Here is a 24,118-nt window from a genome sequence, read left to right on the forward strand (position 1 = left end):
CTCCCGAGCCCGGCGGGTGCCCAGGAGGTGACCCTGGCAAGTGCCACTGCCACCCGTATCCCACCTCCGCCGTCCGGAGGGAGACTTTCCGCTAGATTTAGATCTGGGCTTTTCCCACCGGCAGCTGGAAGCGGTGTCGTGGCCGTTCAGAATGTGCTTGTAATTCCAAAACAATTTAAATATAGCTTGTGCGGTCAACTGCTGTGGCCATCTTCCCACAGGAGACCTCTACCTGCGCTTGATGTGGCGGATTTTTTTTTAGTGCCCCTGTAGTTGCTGGTAGTCACATGAGTTATCGAGATACTTGATAACACACTCAGCTGCTCTTTTCCTAACCCAGTGGGGTTTTGTAGCTGTAAATAAAAATACACGCCTTAACAAATGGGTGACTTTTCCAGTAAGTACACATATGTTTACTGGTATTTTCTGAAAGGTGTAATCGATACGTAATTAACGCTTTAAGACCGGTATGATGAACAATGTATTGTTTTTATGGCTGTGTCTGGGGAGTTTGGAAGTGATCATGCAACTGTTCTCAGAGAGCATTTGTTGGAGTGTAGAACAAAATAGATGAGAAAGAAGATTTGCATTTTTCTGCTACCTCCGTAATGCTCAGGTAAAACACGGCTGGAAAGCTGCTTAGCGGTGCTCAAGAGAGCAGCGGCTGTAAAGAATCTCTGCAGCAAAATACCACCTTATACTAATTTAAATGCAAGAGCATAGGGGAAATCTGCGTTTATGAAATGATTGAATATCAGAAGGGGACAGACGCATGTGGAAAGTGTTGCAGAGGCGTGTAAAGTGGATAGTACTACACAGAGCAGAAGCTTCGTTGTAACGTGGCATGAGGTTCATGTGAAAGATTCAACAGTTTAAGAATTCCCGTTGGAAGCAACAGAATTTCTGTAATCTCATGGCAACAAGTTCAGTTAATGAAATCTGAGCGGCGCTGTAAAAAATTAACTTTCTTTTTCTGTTTTGCCAGTGGCGGCACCTGACTTGCTGGATCCCAAATCGGCCACTCAGAACTCCAAACCAAGATTATCATTTTCCACCAAGCCTACCGTGCTCTCTTCACGGGAGGAAAGTGATTCGGCTATCAATGTTATGAAATGGAAGACAGTCTCAACAATTTTTCTGGTGGTAGTCGTGTATTTAATAATTGGAGCAACAGTATTTAAAGCCCTGGAGCAGCCTCATGAAACCTCCCAGAGAACCACCATTGTGATTCAGAAGCAGACGTTTGTATCTCAGCATTCCTGTGTGAATGCAACAGAGCTTGATGAACTGATCCAGGTAATCTATACCTAACCCTTGTCACCATGCCTTAGAGGAACAAATTGTATATGGCAGCACTGCTGTGATAATGGGGAAAAACTTTATCAGCAGAGCTCTGTATTGGCTGAGTGATGTAACAAATGTTAAGAGCAGAAGTTGAGCAATAGCATTTTCGTGCACAGCCTCATGGTTGAAAAGCTATTGCTATTTTTAGGTCCAGTATGCTTGGTAGACAGGCTTTTCATTGAAGCCTCCCATTATGCTAATTAAATGATTATTCATCAGCAATATATATAATTAATGGTTCACAAAGGAATTGATACATTGATTGTGCCTTACCAGATCTGTCAATATTTGAAATGCCTAATTCTGAGGAAGAAAATACACCATCCGTTGCCTAAAGGACTTCTAATTTACCATGATTGTATCAAGCTAGCTTTCTTTCCAGCTGTATGTTTCTTCTTATTGATTTTGTTTTAAGTAGGGGAAAGTACCACGGACTTGCTATTTTGGTCTTAAATTTAAATTTTCTCCGCTTCTTAAAGGCACGTCCACAACTGATGTACATTGGTGTGTTCCTACTAATGTGACTTTACCCTTGCAGGTCACCTGCCTCAGAATCATAGGAAATACTTATTTGCAGAACTAGTTCCAGAGCCTTACGAGGCCCTCTCCAACTGAAATCCCATGTTCTTATGAATATCCAGTGATACTGCAGGGAACAGCAAGGAGCTGGCAAATAATGTCAGTTCTGGAGATGAGACCATGAAACGGGGGCTGGAATGAACAGCCAGGAGTTGTGAAGGATTGACCCCTTCGTTAACAGTAGCCATGGGGCCGTCTGGGTCTGCAGGGCCTGAGATGGGATGCTGGAGAGCAGGTGGCGGGCATCCAGACCCTGTCTGGCACAAGCTCTGGAGTATGCCAGTTGCGTGGGCAGCAAAGCTTTCTGGAGGTGGTTTCTGACAGCAGACCTGGCTGGGAGTTTAGAAGTTGATTTTACCTCTCTAGACCAATCTGCCTTGAGCATCAGCATAGGTACCTGCTTTTTTTTTTTTTTTTTTTTTTTTTTTCTCCCCCCAGTTTTAAATGCAGAGCACTGGTGTGCTGACTTAGTTTTATGGCACACTACTTCTGAATTTTAAAGGCAAACTGGGAAAATGTAGTTTGCGATTTGTCCCCTGCCTTCTTGCTAAAATGTGTTCCCAAACTGGCACCCTTTAAATGAGTGTCAGGAAGCTCCTAGCTCCATCTAGGCATGCCCGAGGAGGTGCAGTTGATAGGAACTTCCGTGCTGTGTAATAACTATGTTTCAGTAGTTTTACCAGCAGAATGTGAGATAAGCTTTCAGAGAAATATACGTGCACATTTTGATTAAAATGATCTCTTGCAGGTAGTATAAATATTCCCATATGAAATTTTTAGGTCAGATCCTGTACTTGTGAAGATAATGTTGCTTCAAAATTTCTATTTTTATCTTACATCGTCTATGAGATGGTCCTTAAGGCAAAAACTGTTGAAATTTGCTCTGGAGTACTTAGATATTTTAGCATTTATGATTCCCTACCCAGAAGCACAGATTGGTAATAAAAACCCACTTCATTGGCATTCAATGCCCATTCGATGTTCTGTGTAAAATAAATGACAGTTTCAGTAGAAGTATCAGAGCACAGATAACCGTACCAGCATCAGCTCCCATCTTCGCTAGCGATCTTGGTGTGACCAGAAAGACACAGGCTTGTGAAGCAGGGGGGGTGACACAGCCTCCCACAGCACATCAATGAGAGATGGTTGTGGGAAGAGTTTGCCCTGCTTGTTGTTGGGGTAAATGAAAAACTTAATTTCTCCTTGTTCCCTCCTGCTTCTCTGTGAAGAAGAACACCACGACATGGAGGTAGGAATGCCCTTTTGTTACACTCCTTTTATAGGAGGAGAGCTGAGGCATAGGGAGCCTGGTCCCACAAGTGCATTTGAGTGCCTTTCTTTACGCAGAATAAGTGATAACAAATTGCATCAAGTCGTTTAAGGGTCAGGAATTAAGTGGCTCGTCCAAAGTAAAATAAGGGATCAGTGGTAAAGCAGAGTCTCAAATCCCATTTTTCCAAGTCTAGGCTGCTACCCTAACCATGGTGTTGTGTTTCTTCCCTACTTACCACTTTGTCACAGCAGCTAAATTACTGGAATACATTTTGTCTCTCTGGGTTTATGTCTGACTGCTATTACAATATAATTCAGTCTTTCTTCAGTTTTGTTGGATGTCTGTGAGAATAAAAATAAATAGTGTGTGTGAGAAAAAAGTAAATGATATTTAAGAATTCACTGAAAGCTATAAATCTGAAAATTAATACGTACTAGTGTAGTAGGAAGCTGGAATGATTAGTGTGTGTGTGAAGAAAATTACAGAGCTCACAGACTGTAATGTCTTCTTTAATCAACTATTTACCTTGAGTCTAACTATAATGAAATTCATTATAAACTTTTTCTTTTGAACTCAGTGTTCTGGGATTCCAGAGACTGGTTTGGCTCTGGTTCGTGCTAGTCATTTCTCAAGGTGCTTATCATGACAGGCTTTTTCAATCTTCACAACTGCTGATCTGCCATTTAATCCTTACTCTGAAGCAGGCTTGACTACTCCAAGACTTCTAACCAACAGTACAATGTGCAGTGGCTTAGTTAGGTGAGCAAATTAAGGAGACTAGTTTAAGATCACAGATTCAGCTAAAAAAAAAATCATACAAGTGGAATGAAAGATGAATGAATGCCACAGAGCTGGTAACAACACGGAGTTGTGTGCTTCTGTAAGTGCCCACAGGATAGGGAATTTTTAATTCCTGTCTTCTCCATCCTTATTTTATCTCCCCAGTCACCAGAAACCTTCCTGGCACAGCAATATATACTGGGTTTTTTTTTTGTTGGTGTTTTGTTTTTTGTTTTTTTTTTTTTTTTTTTTCCCAGCACACACAACTTTATTCCCTGGGTTTCAAATTCCTGAAACTCTGTATTTTCACACTGATTGTGTGGCTCCCCTAGGTGTACTCAGTGGGAATTATACTTTTATAGACTTTATATATCTTTTGTACATGTGAAACATGGGGCAATGGAGAGCTGCTGTGCAGCACAGAAAATGTGCAAAGTTAATGAAATAGAGTGCTCTCGTGATGACAGCCAAGGAGCCTCAGCTGCCTCAGAAAAATGACCTGGGCTTTCCTCATAACCTTTCAGCCCAGTCCAGCTGCACTGTTTGTGTGTTGGCAAAGAGGTGGTCTTCACGACCTTCTCTGTCTCTGACTTCCGTGGTCCAGTGCTGCAAATTTCTTTCAGTCTACACCAGTAACTTGTTGCCTCCTTGTAATAATACCTAACTGCAATGAGCAACAGCAATGTATGACCTGCCTCCAGGTACAGAATTTTTTTTTGACATTTCATGAGCACTTCTATTTAGTACTATACTTAAAATGTGCAAAAGTCATGCAGAGCATATCTGTACACCAAAGAGGCTGTTTTTTTCCAGGCAACTTCAGCTCCTTTTGCTCTAGCCTGAAGCCAGCGTTAACAACACCACTAAGTGGATCGCTGTGTGCAGTACACAGCAGTGCTGAGGTGGGCAGTGCACTGCAATCAGTGGTGGTATGTCTAAATCTACAACTAAAGAAATATCCCAGGAGGGAAGGTTGTGAACATACAAGCACTACCTTGGTGAGTCTAATCAGGATACAGCAGATGAGCAAGCTATGCATGGTCTGGTTAAACTTCAGTTTTTAAAGTTTCAGTTGGAAGATCTTGAAAGGATCTCAGTTATTAACAGGTGAGAAAACATTGGTTTGGTGAAGGTTATATAGGATATTTAATACATTATAAAGCTGTAGCAAGGGATGTGGCCAGACACTTTGCTGACATTTTTTCTTTTGGAAGAAGAACTCTTGACAATTCATCATGGACAATGTTTTGGTTTCTCTGTCCATGCCTGCTCTCAACTGTGCTCTGCCATGCAATGCAAAGTAACTGCCAGGTGATAGAATAAAAGAGTAAATGTAGTTCAGACTGTGTGGATTTTAGGTTTATGTGGCATTTTTTTTACGCTAGGGATATTTTACATCTCACACAGAACAGGTTTTTTGCCCCACCACTGAGTATTTTGTTGGCAGAAGCTGACAGAAACTTCAGAGTAATCCAGCTATAAACACACAAATAGAATAAGCATTAAAGAAGGAAAAAAATTCTCTAATTAGAGAACTTGTGTCTATCTCTAATTATTTCAATCTAGGTCTAGTTTATTTTCAGTGTGTTGACTGTTCCCTATAGTAAGCTTGCCGCTAAACAATTGAAAATGTTGGAGACAGTTTCCAAACTCAGATGCACAAAGTGTATTGCCAAGTACCCAGAAAAATCTCCTGCTGTATTTATGCACCTGTGCATAGTAACAAATGTGAAGAGACCTGAGGTTTCATTGCTGACGTTCAGGTTGCAGTGCTATGCAGCCATCAAATACATGCGTATACCTTTGTGGTGTCTCTTGGGGTGAAGAGTTTGTCCCTTGCCAAAGAGAAAGCTGATTAAAAAAGAAAAGAGAAGAGCTTCTTCTGTAAATACCACCTAATTATATGTTGCTCAGCAGTTATTTGTTTTAGTGTTGACCTTTAGAAACCAAAATGAAAAAAAAAAATTCTTTATAACCCCAAGCATCAAGATGTTTAATGTATTTTTTTTGCATACAAAAATTTGTATTTGCATACAAAAATTGGAAATAAGAGAAATTTCAGTTGTATTACTTTAAATACCTAGAGTGTCCCAGCAAGCTGGTGTGAATTATTTTAGTTGTCTTAGTGAGTTAATTCTGAAACTTAATAAAGAGTTTTGTAGTAAAGTTACACTGAAGGTTAAGTTAATAACAGAACATACCTCATTCCTGGTTCCTTTAGCAAAAACATCTTTCAAATATATTTGTTCTGAAAACCCTTACAAGTGGAAAAAATAATATCACTAAATAGCACAATCTTTTAATTTGTTCCAGTGCTGTTTGTGGTAATTTTTGTCTTATAAATCCTTCATTTCGAAATCTGAACAAGTTTTCGGGGTGCTGCACCAAGCTGTCTCAGCAATAAAGGACCCTACAAGAGTTGTAAGTCCAGCTCCTTTCAGGGTATGTGGCTTCTTCCGAAAACTGAATGCCCACAAAAATGTGCTTGCATTTCAAACAAAAAAAAGAATTAATGAACCACCGTGATTAGCTAAATTGACCTTGATCCCACAAGCTGATCTCCTTGGGTCCTGTGTGGGCTTGTGGTTAACATGAGGAGAACAGCGCTCCGTGCTGGGGTCCACAGTCACGTCCCATGCCTGTTCATCTCACATTTGTGTCAGCTGCATTCTCCCTTTTCTTTCCATTCATCTCTTAGACTGTGAACGAGACCAAAATGTGTTTTCTTTTTATATCCCTTGAGGAAAAATGTGGGTTTTTTCTTCATTTCTCTTGAGGAAAGCCTGACACAGTTATGAATGACATGGGACCAGTGTTTCTTGCATCAAACTGGCATCACCAGAATGTCATCATGGCTACTTATGTGATTAATTTCTTGTAAACATGTTCTACTTTAAAATATGTTTTCTGTGGCTTCATTTTTATAATTCAAGGTAGCTAGCTACATCAAGTTGCACCTCCATCAGTAGTTGATTTTGTGTGTTTTTCATAGGGTTTTTTACAACTTGCATTGTAGTCCCAAGAAACTAATTTTGCTGCCTTCTCAGGAATATGTTGTTTTATTTCAGACAGAGAAGCTCCTTCAGCCACAACCTCTCTGATTATGTAGAACACTGTTAAAATAAAGAAGTGTAAATCCTTCTTTCTCTTCCAGAGATTAGAAGGTATTTGAGCTTGCTGTATCATTTTTTGGAGATAATAAATCACAGACATACAAAGATCTTGTTTCAGCCAAATCTGAAATTTATTTAGTCAAATTGAAAATATGTTGGCTAAGCCTATTAAGCTTGAATCAGATTCTATTCATTCTTTGAATCACAACATTTACAGACATTCTCAGTCCTGTGAGCTGTAGCTTAGGGGTCTCCTCTAAGCAGGATTTTTTTGAGGGAGTCATAATGTACCAGTTTAAACCCTAAATATTCTTAGTCTCTCCCTTTTGCAATTCCTTCCAGCCTTTCCAGAAGGAAGCATGAACCATTCCATCTCTGGATCCTAACCGTGAAGCAGCACGTGTTCGTGGTTTTTAAACCTTAAAACCCTGGAAAGATGGATAGACCAGCATAAAAGAAATCGATGCTGCAGCATATTTTATTTATTTATCTGGGGATCCAAAATACCATTGCATCAATTTTTTAATGTACTGTCTGCATGTCAGACACGAAGCTTGTGACAAATTGCAAATACCAGTCGTAGAGCTGCCTGTTGGTGTTTTCAAAGCAATATGAAATTAATTACTTTAAAAGTAGTCAAAACATGAAGCACAGGAACTGTCCTTTGTGGTGTTACCTTCTGCGTATGTCTGTCTTTAGTAAGGTGTCTGCCTGTCAAAGCACTTGAGCTTATGTGTTCTTAACGTTAAGCATACAGGTAGTCCTAACTGGAACAGTAAGGTCCAGTTTCTCTTTTTTTCTCTTGCTGAGTCTTTAAGTCTAGTTTTCACCCCAGTATTTGCTTTCTGCTTCGCTCTTGTCAGAATAAACATTCAGATGCTGTTGTCTCCTTCCACAGGAAAGCCCCCCAAATTCTACTTGTATCCCCAGATCAGAGGAATGTTTATTAAATAAAAGGTCTCTGTGAAAGACCTTCCATCATCACCTTACCCAGACCTGCCCTCCACAGTTGCCCACCTGCTGTGGTTGAGTCTGGGTGGGCTGCAGAAGCCCCTGGGTTGCGTGCACTCCTCTCTTCTGGCTCTGCACTTAGCTCCTGGAGGGACAGAATGTTTGGCCAAACTTTCTGTTGCCTGGGAGCATTCCCTTCAGCTGCAGGACAACTCCCTTTTCTGTAGTTGTTTTCTATATGGTGGTTAAACCAAAAAGAGCGTTTTAAAGCACATAGTCTTTATCCTTCATGAGCATAAGAATGCTAGAGATTTTTCAAAGCATAATAAATAAATTCGAACTGCCCTTGCCACTTCTTTGTTCAAGCAGGTTGTTTCTAACTTTGCTGCTTCTGCTGTTGGGGCTCTTAAAGGATACATTTACTTCAGATGAACAGTTTTATAGGACCTAGAATGTAGCTAGCTTGAATGCATCTGAATGACAGCTTTTGTCTTAGAAAGCATAGCAGATATGACTCATTAGTAAGTCAGTTTTGCTGAGCAGCTGTCTGCATAATTCTTCCAGTCTTTAATCTCAAGAAGCAAAGAAAAAGCCCTCTTCCCTGAACGTGTATGTATACATACATATATATATGTATGCACACACACAAAATTTATATACATAGCCTGTAATGCATATTTAGAAATAGAAATGTATTTCAATATGTTTCTACATGTGAAAAGAGTTCTTCGATTCTTCAGTGTGTTGGGTACTGCTCTCCAGTGCAGATTACAGTCATATGTTATACAAACTGAAAAGAAAAACGTGGTGTCACAGAATTACAGTACAAACATCATTGCCAATCTCTTTCAACAGCAAGGCTCAAAAGCATGTGCTTTTGGAGGCCGGAGAGTTGTTTGCTAGGTGTTAAAACCATCCCAGTGTGCTTCTGAACAAAGAGCTAGGATTCCATTCTTTGTAGACCAAGGCTGAAATAAAAACGCAGGACGCATGCAGTCGCCAGGGCCATATGAGATTTATTGTTACACTGGAGAGTGAGAGAGTGCTCTTGTCAAATGGCAGCAGGACAGCAAAGGAAGAAATCCAGGCTGAGAAATGAGTTTCCAGAAACTTTGAGGCATATGAGGCTTTTTGACATTGCTTGTTAAATGATTGCCAGCAGGCACAAGCTAACTGCTGACAAGCTGGGTAGCTAAAGACTGCACGCTCTGTATTTTATCAGAAGCATAATTTAAGGTGCTTCTATTTTAGTCTTTGGATAGAAAAGCTGAGAGTAATGAAGAGTTGTGTTACATCATTTCATAAAAGAAAGTGAAGTGACTGGAAGAAGGTACAAAAGCATGTATTCAGAGCCTGGTGTGGAACAAGGAGATGAACATCAGGGTGATTGGTTTGACACATGCTTATTTCTGCCTGATCTCTGTATGAGACAGTGGTTGACTACCAGAGGCTAGTCTTCTCAGTTTATAACTTCACTGTATTTCTCCTGTGGTTCTGTGGACCCCTACTTACTGACTGTAACTCTTGGGCCAACAGTCTGGCCTTTGTCAGTCATCTCCGTTGACTCCTTGCAGGGTCAGAGAACCAGAGGTTGAAATCCCTGACCTAGGAGAACTGCCTTCTGTTTTCACAAAAAGGCTGTGCTGTTTGAAAGGCAGTTTCATCTCTCGTTTTGACAGAAAAAAAGAAAGGCACAAAATTCTGTGTTGTAGTCTGCAAGGGTAGCTCAGCATGGCCTCTGTGGACAGATATCTGCATGGATGCAGGGATGTGATAATACAAAACTGTGCAGTGTATTTACCAGAAAGTGTTTCTAAATCATGTAGGAAATGAAAAGCTGACATTCAATTAAAGTGAGATTTTATATTGTCACTCTTGTTTTCCCAATGTTCTGATTTCAAGCAAAAAGGTACAACCTGAATGCAGTGCTTACGTGTCTGTGGAGCTCAGGTCCTGTTTTTGGAAGTGAGGCAGGTCATGCCTGGCCTATCCACTCTGGGCTCAAGCATCTCTGCTTCTTTTCAAGCTTATTCCTGAATCTGGGTGTAAAGCCAGGTAGTTTGGATGTAGTACAAGTTAGGACTTGTACTCGGACACAACTCATGTCTATCCTAAGATACAGTACAGAGCTAGCCTAAGAATCCATGTGGCTTAAAAAATTGTAATTAAGTTCCTAAAAATTTTTGGATATTTGAAAATTTTGTCTCAGTTCTTTTTACAATCAAAAAAGCCCACATTTTCACTATCAAAGGACAATTAAAGAAGAGCAAATGGTGAAAAACCTATTGCTTTTACTGTGACCTTATAATATTCTTAAAATCATTGCACATGGAGGCCTTGATTGGGTCCCATGTGCTGGGTGACCCCTCTGCTCACTCCTCAGTTACCTCATATGACACAACAAGTAGACAAATACCCTGGAAGAAGGTAAGGCAAGTGAAATAGTCTACATAGTTTAAGAATTGAAACTGTCCACATCCCTTTTCTAATGCTGACTGGTTCTACAGTGCTGAAGTGAAACTGGTTTTTGAGTCATAATTTAGTTTGTATATGGAATAAAATAAGGAAAAAGTAGAAAATTTGCTACTGAGGCAATGAGTAAGGTTTAATTCTGTAAAGTAATTTTTTAAAAGTCAAGAAATTCCCATGTTAAGATTACACAAAGTGTTTACAGGCTGCAAGGTATGATAAATGTACAGATTATATAGAGTTTGCATGATTCTAAATGTTTTGAGATTCAAAACAGACAGAGTTACTCTCGCTGTTGTGTAAGTTAAGGTAAGCTGAAGGGCTCAGGTGACAGAAAGAAATGACAGAGGAAGGAAAGAATGACAAGCCTCACTTGGGACAAATGAAGTGGTTGTGTTTGCTCTAGTAGTGAGGCATCAGTCAAGAAAAAAGGCTGAATACCAAGAATAAAGTGTCAGAGAAAATTGAATCTAACAGCACTGACAAAGAAGAGCGTGCTGTTTGAACACTGAGGGTGAGATCCTGGCCCTCGGTGAAGTTAGTGGAAACTACCTGCATGAGCCTGGGTTATAATTCTGGGCTAAGGAAATGTTCATATCCAATATCCAGGTAAGTTTGTGCAGTGGATGTCGTCAGAAAGAAGAAACTACCCTGAAATTAATGCCCTGAAATATACCTATGTTAGGAGTTATGTTATATATTATTTTCTTTTAAAATTGTGCTTGGGAGTAGTACTAGGTGAGGATCTGCTCATAGGCACTGGTCAAGCTAAGAAAAGATGTCCTCTGATCCAAAAAACTGAAAATGCAGTTACACCGCCTGAAAAATCTGCAGGCAACATTCAAAGACATTATGAGATAGTAGTATTGATCTCAGTAAACCAGCCTAACTGTCATCCTTGTTCATAAGGAAGACTCTTACAGGAGAGTCTGAAGGAATATAACACAGCAGCTTTGTTAGTATTTAAGGCTGGCTCCTCCCAAACGTGGGACTACAGTGCAGGAGAAAGTGTGATAGTGTGTGTTTGGAATCTTAACCCAGTGATGAAGAAGGCATCATCTGTCCCTTTATGACTAAAACTATGTTTAGAATAATCGATAAGGTAAATCAGTAAAGATACAAAGAAAGCCAATAAGAAACACCGGCAATAAAAAATTACTTACATACAATATTAAACAGATTTATTTAAATAAGTAAATATATTATTTAATAAGAAAGAGTCTTTAATTTGGAAAAAAGAGGCAGTTGATGGGACTCTAAGATCATTAATTTCTTGAAGGAGACAAATAAGAAGTTGCTTTTCAAGTGTTTGTCATAACAGAAGAGGTTATAGAATTACTTTGAAGCACATAAAAATCTCAAAAGGGAAATGCTTTTTAAATGGTCCACAAGTAAATTGCAGAATTTACTGCCACGGAATGACTTGGCTCTCAAAATACAAGTGAACCCCAGAAGTAGATAAATCAGTGGTAAAATGATCCACCCAAACCAGTCTGAACTCCAGGATGCAGATGCAGCCTCCCACTCAGAAAGTCCCTGAAACTGCGTAGTGAGAAGCTAGGAGGATGTATGATGAGAAAGCATCACTTGCCTACTTGCCATGATTATTTTCCTAATTAGCGGTTGGCTAAAATCAGAGCCATAATAATAGCGGCTAATTGTCTTTTGTAGCCATCTGTTGTGTTTTGTTAGGTCTGACCCAACAGAGCAGTTTTGATTTGAGTTGTATAATTTTTCCTGGAAGTCTGTAGGTACAGGATGGGGCAGTTAGGAAATGCATATCTGTAGTGGATCTTTGAGCAGTTTAGATTGGCACACCTTTCATATAAAAAATGTTGAGGCAGTATGGTTTCAAAAATGTGTAGTGATGATATAGAACTCTGAAAACATTTTGCATCCAAATCCGTATAAAACTTGGTCTTGCTAGACCGCCTAAACAGGTGCATGGCTCTGAGTAGTGCATTCATCCAGCACAGTAAAACATGAACGCTCCCATTAAGCTGTATTGATCCAGTGCTTTGCCATGTGATGTCCTCGCTGGAGAGCATGTTCCCATTTGCAGGTAAAAGGACTTGTGACAAAAGTCCTCATTCCACTGAAACGAAACAGTACTCAAAATGCATTCAGTAGGCTTTATAATGCAGCACACTGGGGTTTATAAGTCAAAGGAATATCTGTATCGTGTAGATTATAAAATCAATACAAGGGACGGTTTTCACATGCTGCTTAGTCAGATGTGTCCCTTCCTACAGTAATGTAAACATCTGGCAGTGCTGCTGTGCCCACTGTTGCCAAGCTGTATGCGATGTACAAATGGAGAAGAAGTGGCTTTATTCTTCCAGCCCAAAGGGAAATTAAACTTTCTTCCCCTTCTCTTTCCCTGTCTCTTTCTCCTTCCTCAGTAGGATTGAAAATTCCTCGTCTTTGATGTCTGCCTTTCTGGTGTTTTAAAAAAAAAGTTAAAATGAAAACACTTGAAGGTATAGAAGATAAAACAGTGTAAAGTCTATGTAAAGATACCCGAGCTGGCTTTCTGTTGACAGCCCTGACTGTTGAAGGTGGCTTAGGTGTGGCAGCAGGATCCCTGTGGCTGCGGAGATGCAGCTGTGGGCTTTCAAGTGGCTACTTTGTGCATCTGAGCTTTGAAAATGGCAAACTGGAAATGGTGGATTTAAGCTGAGATCCCATAATGGAAAACTGATGGCCTCATTAATCCAGAATTGGTATTCTGTCATTTCTGTCCAGGTCAACTGACTTCCGTGGGCACTGTTTAGAAACAAATTATCAATGTATTTTGGGATTGAAAAAACTATTGCTACTGCACAACACTGTTCCTCTGCAACAGGCTGCCCACACGGAAAACCATTCTGGTTCCCTAATGCTGGATATCATTATGTGCATAATCAGCATTGGACAACTCACCAAGCAGAAACTATTAGTTAGTTAAATTCTTCATTTTAGCTTTGCAGTATTGCTTCCTCTGTTGTTCTTTTGTTAAACACCAATTATGATTATAGGGATCATGATTATGAAGTAAGTAGTGTTTCAGTATGAAATGATAACATTCCTTTAAATATTTATTGCAAGTTTAAAAATACTTTTTCTTGATGTGCCGTGTTTAACTCAAATGCTGGTATATATCTGCAACAGAGATGTAACTAAATGGGACTACTTTTTGTGATAAGAAGTTGCAGTAGATGACACTGCTGAAATAGGAAATATTTCATATACTTTGAGACTATAAAAATGCCACTGGTGGCAAGCTTGTTCATTTTAGCTGCTAGAACTGAATTTTTCAAGAGTGACATTTATGAAGTATATAGTTGTATAAACTTAGACACGCATTTGATGTTTGACTCTGAATTTGTTATTAATATAGTGAAAGTTTTATAACCATAAGTGTAATTGTTAATCTTTAATTATTGAATTATCTGTTCTGCAAAAGTGTTTTAATTAATTAGAGTACATTTGATCCAAAATAATGCATGGGCATTTTTTTTCTTGGAGTTTGAAGATGACTGTGTTTTAAAAAGTACATTTGCATGCCTAACTCCATAGAGGAATGTTTTGGGAAACTCTATTGTAAATCTTTGTCTAATGCATATTTTTCTTCAGCAGATAGTTGCAACAGTAAAAATAATTGTGTTTGCCATCTAGCTAAGGTGATGCTGTTACTGATGTTGTGGATTTTGCGTTCTCCTTAATAATCTGGAGTTTACAGCTCTTCTGCATGCTGACGTGCTTGGGGTGTCTACTGAAGATTAAATTGTAGCCTGACTGAATGATAAAACTGGAGCAGAGCAACACTGATCCTTTTCTGGTTTATTGCTTGGATGAAATAACTGTCTTAATCAATTTACTGCGTAATGTATATTAATATCATTATTTCATGAATATTGACAAAAATCTTTTTAAACTTGCAGCAAGTAGTGGCAGCACTAAATGCAGGAATCATACCTTTAGGAAACACATCTACTCAGATCAGTCACTGGGACTTGGGAAGTTCCTTCTTCTTTGCTGGCACTGTTATTACCACCATAGGTAGGACACAGCTTATTATCTTCTTATAGTAAATGAGCTGAAACTCTTTTGATTTCCAGTGTGTGCATGTATTTGTTAATAGTAAGTCTTCCAAATCTTCTGGTTTAAAGCAGAGAGTTATTTTTTAGCTGCAGGGGCAGAAATGGTACCTGTCAGTAAGGATTCTTAGCTGAGTAAATGATTCTTCTGTAGAAGAAAAATGTTGCTGTATATTTCTGTGAGGTGACTAGAAGAGATTGCGGAAACATTTTGTGGGGGGGAATTTGGTCAACTGTGTAATCACAAGTGTTAAATAGGGCATGATTTAAAGCACATGTGCATTAAACCTTGGCTGAGATGTATGGAATTTCAAGTCTGTCTAATCCCATTCTATATTGTTGTTTCCTCTGAATTCTGAAAAAGATGGGAACATGGTAAAGATGCAGTTCAGCTTAATTTAATCCACTATCAGTGTTGTGTTGATAGGCAGATTTACATTCAAAGGCTTACTTTGAGGTTTCTGTTGCATTCAGGGAAGTCCAAGGCTGTAGGCTGATTTGTCTGTGCTCACAAGTCCAGGGAGTTTTCTGGATCCTTTCTGCATTTGAGAGCCACTGTCCCCCTGAGCAGGTGTGAACAGGAGCAGTGTGTCATCTTTCAGTTTCTTCCCTTTGACTACAATGTAGTGCTCATGGTGTATGGTTCAAAGATGTGGTGTTGCTCAGAGATCATAGAAGGAGCATCCACAAGGTAACTGGAAATTTGAAGAAGAACGCAAATGAGAAAAAATTAAGACCTACATTGTGAGAGTAATGTATAAGGAATTGTAGCACTGCTACAGTAATTATCTCTAAGTAATATTTAGATGCATATTGTGATGGAAGGGGATGTTCTTTTCAAGTGTTGTATGTACCTTGTTCTTTCTTTATGTAGAAGTACAGAACTAGTATTTTTGTTGTGTTTGAGTATATACATGTCAATGTATATGTATAAATATTATTTTTATGTGTAATATTTTTTCATATCTAGAATAACTGAAACACAGGTTTAGTGAAAACAGAGTGAAACTTTTACCTCCTCAAGGTTAGTAATAAACAATGATCTTACAGTAGTAGGTCCACAAGGTAATAAAAAAAGAAGTATTGAAAAATGTAATTTTAACAGATCATAACCAAGAAAAGCACGAACCTTGAAAGGATAGCTTTATGATCAGTCTTATGTTATCTTCTTCTGACAGCACAAAAGTTTTTGTCGTAAGTATCCATGGTCCTGTAGAAAGTGCTTAATATCCATTTCCATTCCCAATAAGGACAAAAGTTAATGTATGAAAAGTGTTCAAGGAACTAAATTATTCAAAAATTATTTTAAAGCAGTGGAACCTTTTTTTCCCTCCACTATTTTGTTTCTAAGTAAAACTAAGGCTTTTCTAAATAAAAATGTTTCCTGATTTAATTTATTGACCTGATTTAACCAAAACATGTGCGAGTCCTGCTTAGAGGAGACAGAGGGATCTGCATCCAGACCACAGACCCACTTTCCCCAAGAGGCAACATAACCCAATAGGAAATACATTTGAAAATAAATATTTCAGGTCATTTCTGCAAACCAGAGTCGTCAGAATCAGATCAGACTAGGCAACTATAAATATTTATTTCAGGTTTTGTGATAGAAAACTGAGAAAATCTAGGGAAAAAAATCTTCTGTAAAATATTTTGGCTTTGGAGTAATGGTGTTTTTCATCAGAGACCCTTTCTGATGGGAAGCTCCCAATCAGTTGCACTTTCGAGCTTTGTTTCTTAGGACTTGGAGACACCATGCTTAGATGAAAGCCGTAGTGTGGTTGGTGTTGTCTTACTGCCATGAACCATCTTCCTGATGGGCTTGCAGGTGGAGCTGTCATGAAAAGCCCTTGAAACTGTGACTTTCCCAGGAAAATGGTGACAAGCGTAGAAGCTGGGTGTGCTTTCCCTTATTTGTTATTTTATTACGTGCAATCAGGTGATTTTGTGTTCAGAGCAGTATCTTTTCATATATGAGTAACCTTTTGAAAAGGAAGGCATTCCTTCCAATTAGGGACCATATGGTTATAACGTAGCTGGGTATTTTAATTTCTCAAGAGACTAAAAATGTGGTTTATGAGCATCTCCAGAGAGTTGCCGTAGGGTTCAGCCAAACACTACAGATATTCTCTATGGACAAAGACAGGACCTTACAAATTCATAAACCAACTTTACAGAAATAATTAGTAAAAGTGATTTTATAAATATTAATAATTATAAATATTATGTCCTTTAGACTGTATACCTTAAGAAGTACTTGAATAGAAGAAAAAAGGATTACTACGATTTAGAGAAAATGATAGCTTTCCAGTGTTGCAGCAGATTCTCTAGCTTTACGAACCTCTTATTACTATAATTTTACCTTATCGTTTAGCCCACACTTCTCCTAGTGATATATCAGAATATAAGGAATTCAAACGGAACCAATAATCTGCTCATGGATAGTGCTTCCCATACCTTTCTTGAATGAAAGTAAAGCCTTTCTTTATTGAAACTAGCACTTGCATCCCACAAATATTTGGTTCCTGAGGAGAGGGGATAATAAATGAAGCCTTTAGCATTTGCCTAAGCAATAAGTTATTGTTTTACAGTCACTGTTATTATTGTATCATGGTAGTGGTGAACATCAAAGTGAAAAATAGTGACCATGTATTTTGGTGGCTGTTGGCAGCATTCCAGAACCATCCGTAGTTTCTTACTCTTCTGGCTCTCCTGTAGGCAGCTGGAAGACTCTCTGATGGTCACATGTACACCTGTGGAGTTTCAAAGCTCGCTCATGAAAGCAGAGATAACGTTAGATATTTAACATTTTTTTTTATTCTCTTATCATCCTTCATGTTATCCAATAAATGTTACACTGCATATTATAAAATTAATAAACTCAGTTTGAATAGAACATGATCTGTCATACTGCTACTAGATCTTTCCTAAGACGTGGATTTAGTTGAGAGGTCAGGGTCAAACAATTTCACAAGACTTTATTTAGAAAAGATTCTTTCCAGCTATTTTTTTCCATGTCTGGGTGTTTGGTTTTGTCTTTGTGTTTACTACTGTGCAGCAGCATAGAACTTGTTTCAGGAAGGAACCTCTCTTGTTATGAGCTTGGCTTGCTTAGTTAGCTGTTCTTACTTGTGATTTTTTTTTCTAGAACAAATACAGCTCATCTCAACAAAGAAATATGAAACTATGTGATTACTCTGTGCATATAGAATACTTTCAGACCGTTCCTAAGTGTAACGGGGAAATGGGAATGCTAAAATTGTCTATGAAAAATATTGTTGCATTGTTCCCTGGGATACTGTGCATGCTACAAAGCACAAAAGATACTCTTTTTTGTCTACCTGAAAATGTCATTATCCAGTTAGTTGTGTTCTAAGACCACATGTTGAAAGAAAAGGAAAAAGAGGGTTGAGAAAAAAGGCGAGAAAAAAATGGTAACTCAATCATAAAGCTGGAGATAGTGCTGAGAAAGAAGGGGAAATAATCTTTATGTCACCTTTTTATTCTGCGAGTTCATTATTGGTGCTGTGCATTTTTCTAATCCTCCAGATCATTTCCTTCAATAGGTAGCTTAACACAGGAATGGCCATACAGACACAACCTGTGCACAGCTCGCTTCCCCCCAAACAACTTACATTCTAGGGCCTAATAAAGTTTTACATTGGCAGCAGGGTAGGAAAGGTTGCTGCAAGCTTGAGACCTGTATCTAGAAGAATGAAAAAAGCAAAGTAAACATGCCAAGGCCTTGAGCTTAGCAGTCATTTTCCCAAATTACTGCTGTCTCAAAACATATAAAATGCAGCACCGACCATAATAGCAGAAACCGTATCATGAAAAACTCTACTAGACTCTTACGTATCTTCATCTAAAATAGCTGTGTTAATTCTGCTGTTATTCCAGCTGGTCTATAATGACTTTTTCAAGCACTGCAAGTAGAGATATGTCGCATGGCAGGAGTGCCAGCAACCTCACTGGTAACTGTGGTTTTCCAGAGCGCGTCCTTTCAAACAGAGCCCTGTCTACGTGGGGTGAGCTTGAAGAGCTCCACTAATACCTTAGCACTTGAGGATACTTTGCAGCCATATTGATGTCCAAATTCAATAGTTGCTAATAACTGTGTCTACAAATCAAAAAAGGAAGGACACATAATTTCTTTATGTCCTTTTCCACTTTTTTTTTCACTAACCTTTGATTTTTGAACCCAGACTTCTCATATGCAGTGGAAACTGAACCTCTTGAAAAGTTCACTCATGGCTGAAGTCTTTAACGTACCTTCATGCAGCTAGCTGTGGTAATATGGTTATTTTTGGGGGGTCCAAAAGTCTAGCAACCATTATTAAAGAGTGCAAAGGAATGTGAATCTTTTTTTTTTAAAAGGAAAAAGAAACAAATTGAAAATATGTGTGCTTTAGGAAACAGTTGTGAATAGCAAGCAGCTAAGATTCTGAAAAAAGATTCATATTTTTGACTAGAAATCTGAACTTGATTTGTCACTTTTAGAGTTGCAATTAGTCATGTGGCTTCAAATGCAATTTCACTGTAAGGAATATTTTCTGCCATTTTCCCACTGCCTGGCCACAAGCTTTTCTTATGACGGCAGGGTATTTTAAAAGGTCTTATTACATTGCTTATTGATTTGAAACAATAATAAAATCCTGCTGCTAAATCTGTCCCTTCTGGCACCATTTCACTGCATTTTTGAAACACAAAGTAACAGAATAATGTGTTGATAACCAAAATGTACGAAATATGCTTGATGTTATAAAAAGGCAAATACTGTTGATAATCAAATGTGGTACCTATTATGTCAGATAATCACTAAGATAAAAAATTGCAAATGATGAAAAATTTGTTCCCTTAGTTCAGAAAAGTAAGAAGCATCACATACTTACATTAGAATGATTTTGTTGTTGTTGTTGTTTGTGCCACCAAAGAAGAAACAGAGCTATTGAAGATGAGCATAAAAATTTCATTTGAAAAGATTACTCCAATTTGCTTATCAGAATATAAATACTGGGATTTCTGTTTGTGTATTTGCTAGTGAAGAGAGACGAAGCAAGCAAAAGAGAGTGAAGTACAAATGCTGAGGTGATTGAGGCGGGGGTTGGTGAAAACTCCTAAAAGTAAAAAAAACATAAAATATGTTTGCCTGAAAAATATTCTGATATGTGAATTTGTCCATCATATCAGTATTCAAAACTGCATTTGGGACTGACTTAAATGAGCTTGACTACATGGTGGACATTGGAGGCAAGGTCATGGATCTTGTCCTCCGCTAGTAGCCTGGAGGCATATGTCCAGATCTCATATATCTTTAGCGGGGGTATGTGTGTGGCAAAGCTCAGTAAAAGCAGTTGATAAGACCAGCTGCAGAGCAATGCAGAAAAAAATGTGGTTAAGATTTATGGTCTGTGAAAATGTGGTAGTGAGAGACATGCTAAAGAGGTCACTGGGGAAGGAGGTGGAAATGCTCCTTCCATCTCTTACTCGGCAGAGGACTCCACCGAAAACTGCTGCTGGCTTACTGTGCTTTCTTACTGTGATTTCATATCAACTCTCAAAGTGTGGTAAATATGTATATATCATCTGATAAAATGTCATCAGAAAGAACTATTTTATTAAAAAAAAAAATCCCCCAAGATCTCTTCAGAATTCAGCCCCTCATCTAGGTTAGTGTTGTGCTTACCTTCCAGTCCCCATGCTGCTGTTCTTAATGGGAGACATTGGAGCTGAAATGGCTTTTTAGTCTCTATTTGTTCCATTCTAATTTATCTCCTTTGCTTCTTTTGTTGCTCCTGTGAAAAAGTGTCTGAATTTGACCCAGTTATTGGGTGTTGACAGAGAGTGCTTCACTCGTTCTCTGGAGAGACCTGTCAGGATTTGGCAACAAAATTCTCCAAATATTTCATCTGAACGGAGCATTCTCTCTCCCGGGGCAGCAGCGACTAAACAAGATTTCCTCTGTAATTATTTCTCCCAGGAACAGTCAATAGAGAGTGTATTGCCACTATGCCCTCTATTTTCCCCTGCATTTGTTCAGGCAGTGAGAAAGAGGGCTTATCTGACTCGAATGCTGAGGAAGTAACACTTGGGCTGTCCAAGGTTCAGAAGTAATAATTAGGATAAGACTTCTGGGAACCTGTAACAGTGGTGGAGGAAGGACCATGGTGAAGAGCTGAAAGGAAATGATAATAGATGAAGAGCTCAGTTAGAGACATTGAAGGCTTGAATATCAGAAAAATAGAATTAAATTGAATGATCAAATCAGAGAAAAGAAGTTGAGCCTCACTGACCAAAACTGAGACTAAGAGAAGGAGAGGACAACGTTTTCTCCTGCACACGCTAGAATACTCAACAACTCTAAAGATGACTCTGAAATTGAAAAAGTGCAAGTTTATAGGATGACACACAGCTTTGATTACATATAAAAGTGCTGTTTTTTCGACCAGCCCCATTTTGATACACAGGTATTGGACATGCAGCTATATGGTAAATTGCAAGCACTTGCATGTTCTGTGGGCCATATTCATAACAGAAAGGATATAATAATCCTGGTGAGATTGCTACTTTAAATTATTAGCTATATTAGAAAAGCTTTAGGGTGATGTAGCCTCTTAGCAGTGTGAAGGTACAAGGGAGTTTTTGTTGACCTGGTGAGTTCTGAATTCTGGACAAGAAACTTGTCAATGGATAGTAAAAAGGTATGCTGTCTCTTTAGGGAAGGTGGTGGCATCAGTGACACCTCATATCACTTTTCGTATCTTTTTTGCGCTGATGTTTTTTTACACAGTTTCCAATTATTTTTCTGTTCTGGAATATTTTTTCCCGAACACCTGGAATGTTTTTCGATATTGATGTGATTTCATTAAAAATTAGTTTTGTCAAAAAAGCCTTTTAAATTTCATTTCTAAGCTTCCTGCTAGGCAGCACTGCTGGTTTTATTTTGGTGTGGTGTCTATTTATTGTTGGATCTTGCAAAGCAAGGAGGAAGTCATCCCATTTTTGCAGTTTGATGTGCTTGCACATTCTGACCTTTTCGTCTTCCTTTTCATCAAAACCAGCAAAAAGTTGTGTTCAAACAAATTGCCAGGTATGCAGCTTTCCACCACTCTTTTGTACCTTCTGTAATTTCCTAAACAACAGATTGCACTTAACCCAGTTCTGGTGAGGTCTTGCTGTCGAGTGAAAATGTCAATTTATCAGTTGTGACACAGTCTCCAATTTACACTGCAAATGAGCACTGAAATTTTCGCAGCTAACTCTGTTAATGCTAGTGTGCTAATGGAACTGGATTTTGTTTTCTATTCAGATATCTCATCACCAGGGCTTCACGATCATGCCCATTTTAATTTCCAGGTTATGAAAGCTTGTTGTTATCAATAAAGGAAAAGCTGCCAGGGAGAATAGCTGGATGAATGAAATTATTTCCTGCTTCCCTTTTTGTTTGTTTTCATAATTGCATCAGGAGTGGTGCAACCAACCATGAGGACCTCAAATCCTATAAGCAAACAGAGGCACAGGATTTGGAAAACAGAAATAAAGGGAATGTTTTGTGCTTTGTTTCTACTAAACAAGAAGCAATAAAAATTGGAGTCACTTAGTGTGTAGGGTTTAGAGGTCAAAATAAAAGCACCTGTACGTAGTTTGTGTATCCCAGCAGGATGATCTAAGTTCCCCTTTGACCATTTTAAGCTGTTTACAATTATGTGCTGCTTCATTCACAGCTGTTTGCACTTACTGTTTAGTTGAGCTGCTAAACTGGACCAGGTGGGTTTTTTTTTGAGACTATGTCACAGTATTGTGTTAGGCTGTAGCTTCCTTTGGAACTGAACCTGACCGTCTCATCTAAAGTTCCTGCCTGTTGGTTGCTTTACAAAGCAGGGCACTTTTTAGGTGCCTTTAGAACACCTTCTGGGTTCTGAAGACTTGAAGACCTCCTGTTGAGTAGTTTGGCAAATCTGGCCAAATAGTATAGTGCTTTATGCCAGGTGAGAACCTGCCTAATGTAAGTCCTACTCTGTTGGCTTATCCCACTGACCTGAACATAGAATAGGGTGGTTTTTCCTTCCTGTAAGATAAGATCTGAAGAAGATTGTGTGTGTTGTCTTGAGGCTTTGCTTGATGTACATACACATCAACTGCACATCTGCTCACAAGTCCCAGGGATGCCCCTTGATACTCTGTCTGTTTGGAGCAGGGCAGGGGCTAGTGCTTGTGGGGAACAGCTGAGCCTTGATATTCCAGTGGTGCACTGAATTAGAGATCTAGGATCTGCTGAAGAAAAGGCTTGTTTGGCCAGGATAGACTTTTTGGCCTCTGTTCACCCTGTTTGTATGTAAACTGGGCTGTACCATCCCTGACAGCTGGAATTGAAAACCATTCTATTTCAATGATATTTGAAAGAGAACTACTTTTTTTTTTTTTTTTTTTTTTTTTTTTTTTTTTTTTTTTTACAAATTATATAGAAAGGAAGTTATGCTGATAGCCTAGAAGGGATTAAAGATTTCTTGAAGTGAACTGCTAGTAGTATAAAATCTGATGTGTTGTGCCACCAGCATTATGGAGTAAAATAACATTAAAGTATCACTACAGCACATGAGAATATCCATTAGCATTTTATAAAAGTGTTTCTTTTTTATACACTGAGAGCTCACTGTATTTTATGGATTTCTCATTATTGCCAGCAGCTTGGTTCCTTTAAAAAAACTGAAGAACCAAAAGGGAAGCTGGGCAGAAATACAGGCAAAGAGGAAATTAACAAAATCCATTAACTTTTTTCAGTGAGATTTTTGCTGTATTGAATCCTCTTGTGCTTTGGAAACTCTCACCCTCTGGTGCCATCCTTTTTGTAAGAGGTGCCTCAGTTGGTGTGACTGCAAGCAGCGTTCTAGCTCACATCTCAGGTGGGTTAGAAATCCATATTTTTTAAGAGTATAAGTTTATTTCTGCAGTAACGTGCATATAATCTGCATATGCATTGCTTAAAATAGGATAAAAAGTGATAACTGATTTGAACTGCTAATGCATGTGCAATTGTTGAGTACAAAAGTTATATTCTGATCACTTCAGTTTTGGGAGGAGCAGACATTTACAAAAGATACTTGTTACTTGAAAGTTAGTAGTAAGATAGGTGGTAAAAAGTACTCATGGGGTGACAATTTTAGGTGACAGTGCAGAAAAACCATATATATGTATCATCTACCCTTTCCTGGTCATGTTGGATTTCACCAATTAATAGTTAGATGCTTGTCCAGGACTGAAAAAAAATGGGATGTAAGCTAAAGGAAGGACAATTATCTGATACATGCTAGCTAAAAGCAAATAAGTATGTGTGGTAGTACAAATGTTATCCTGTAAAACGTATGATGAGTTGTTCTCATTTTCAAGGTGTTCTTATATTGATTACTAATGGTTACAATTTTAGTCTGGACTTGCACAGCAGCATCAGGACGAATGAAACCTTTTTCCTTCTAGTTAATTTACTTTCTGAAAGTCATCCTATTCTAGCTAAGGCAGTCTCACGTGGTTGT

General features: G+C 38.6%; 1 protein-coding gene across 1 annotated transcript in view; it reads left to right on the forward strand.

Annotated features, from left to right (window-relative positions):
- The first annotated feature begins 990 nt into the window (after positions 1 to 990).
- KCNK2 (potassium channel, subfamily K, member 2) overlaps positions 991 to 24,118 on the forward strand; it is a 72,042-nt gene continuing 48,914 nt past the window's right edge. Inside the window, exons 1-2 of the mRNA XM_010083444.1 lie at positions 991 to 1,296; positions 14,433 to 14,550. Coding sequence (XP_010081746.1) covers positions 1,108 to 1,296; positions 14,433 to 14,550 — 307 coding nt within the window. The 5' untranslated portion in view covers positions 991 to 1,107. The remainder of the gene's footprint in view (positions 1,297 to 14,432; positions 14,551 to 24,118) is intronic.

The sequence above is a fragment of the Pterocles gutturalis genome, unplaced genomic scaffold, assembly GCF_000699245.1.
Source record: "Pterocles gutturalis isolate BGI_N339 unplaced genomic scaffold, ASM69924v1 scaffold42655, whole genome shotgun sequence".
Classification (NCBI taxonomy): Eukaryota; Metazoa; Chordata; class Aves; order Pterocliformes; family Pteroclidae; genus Pterocles; species Pterocles gutturalis.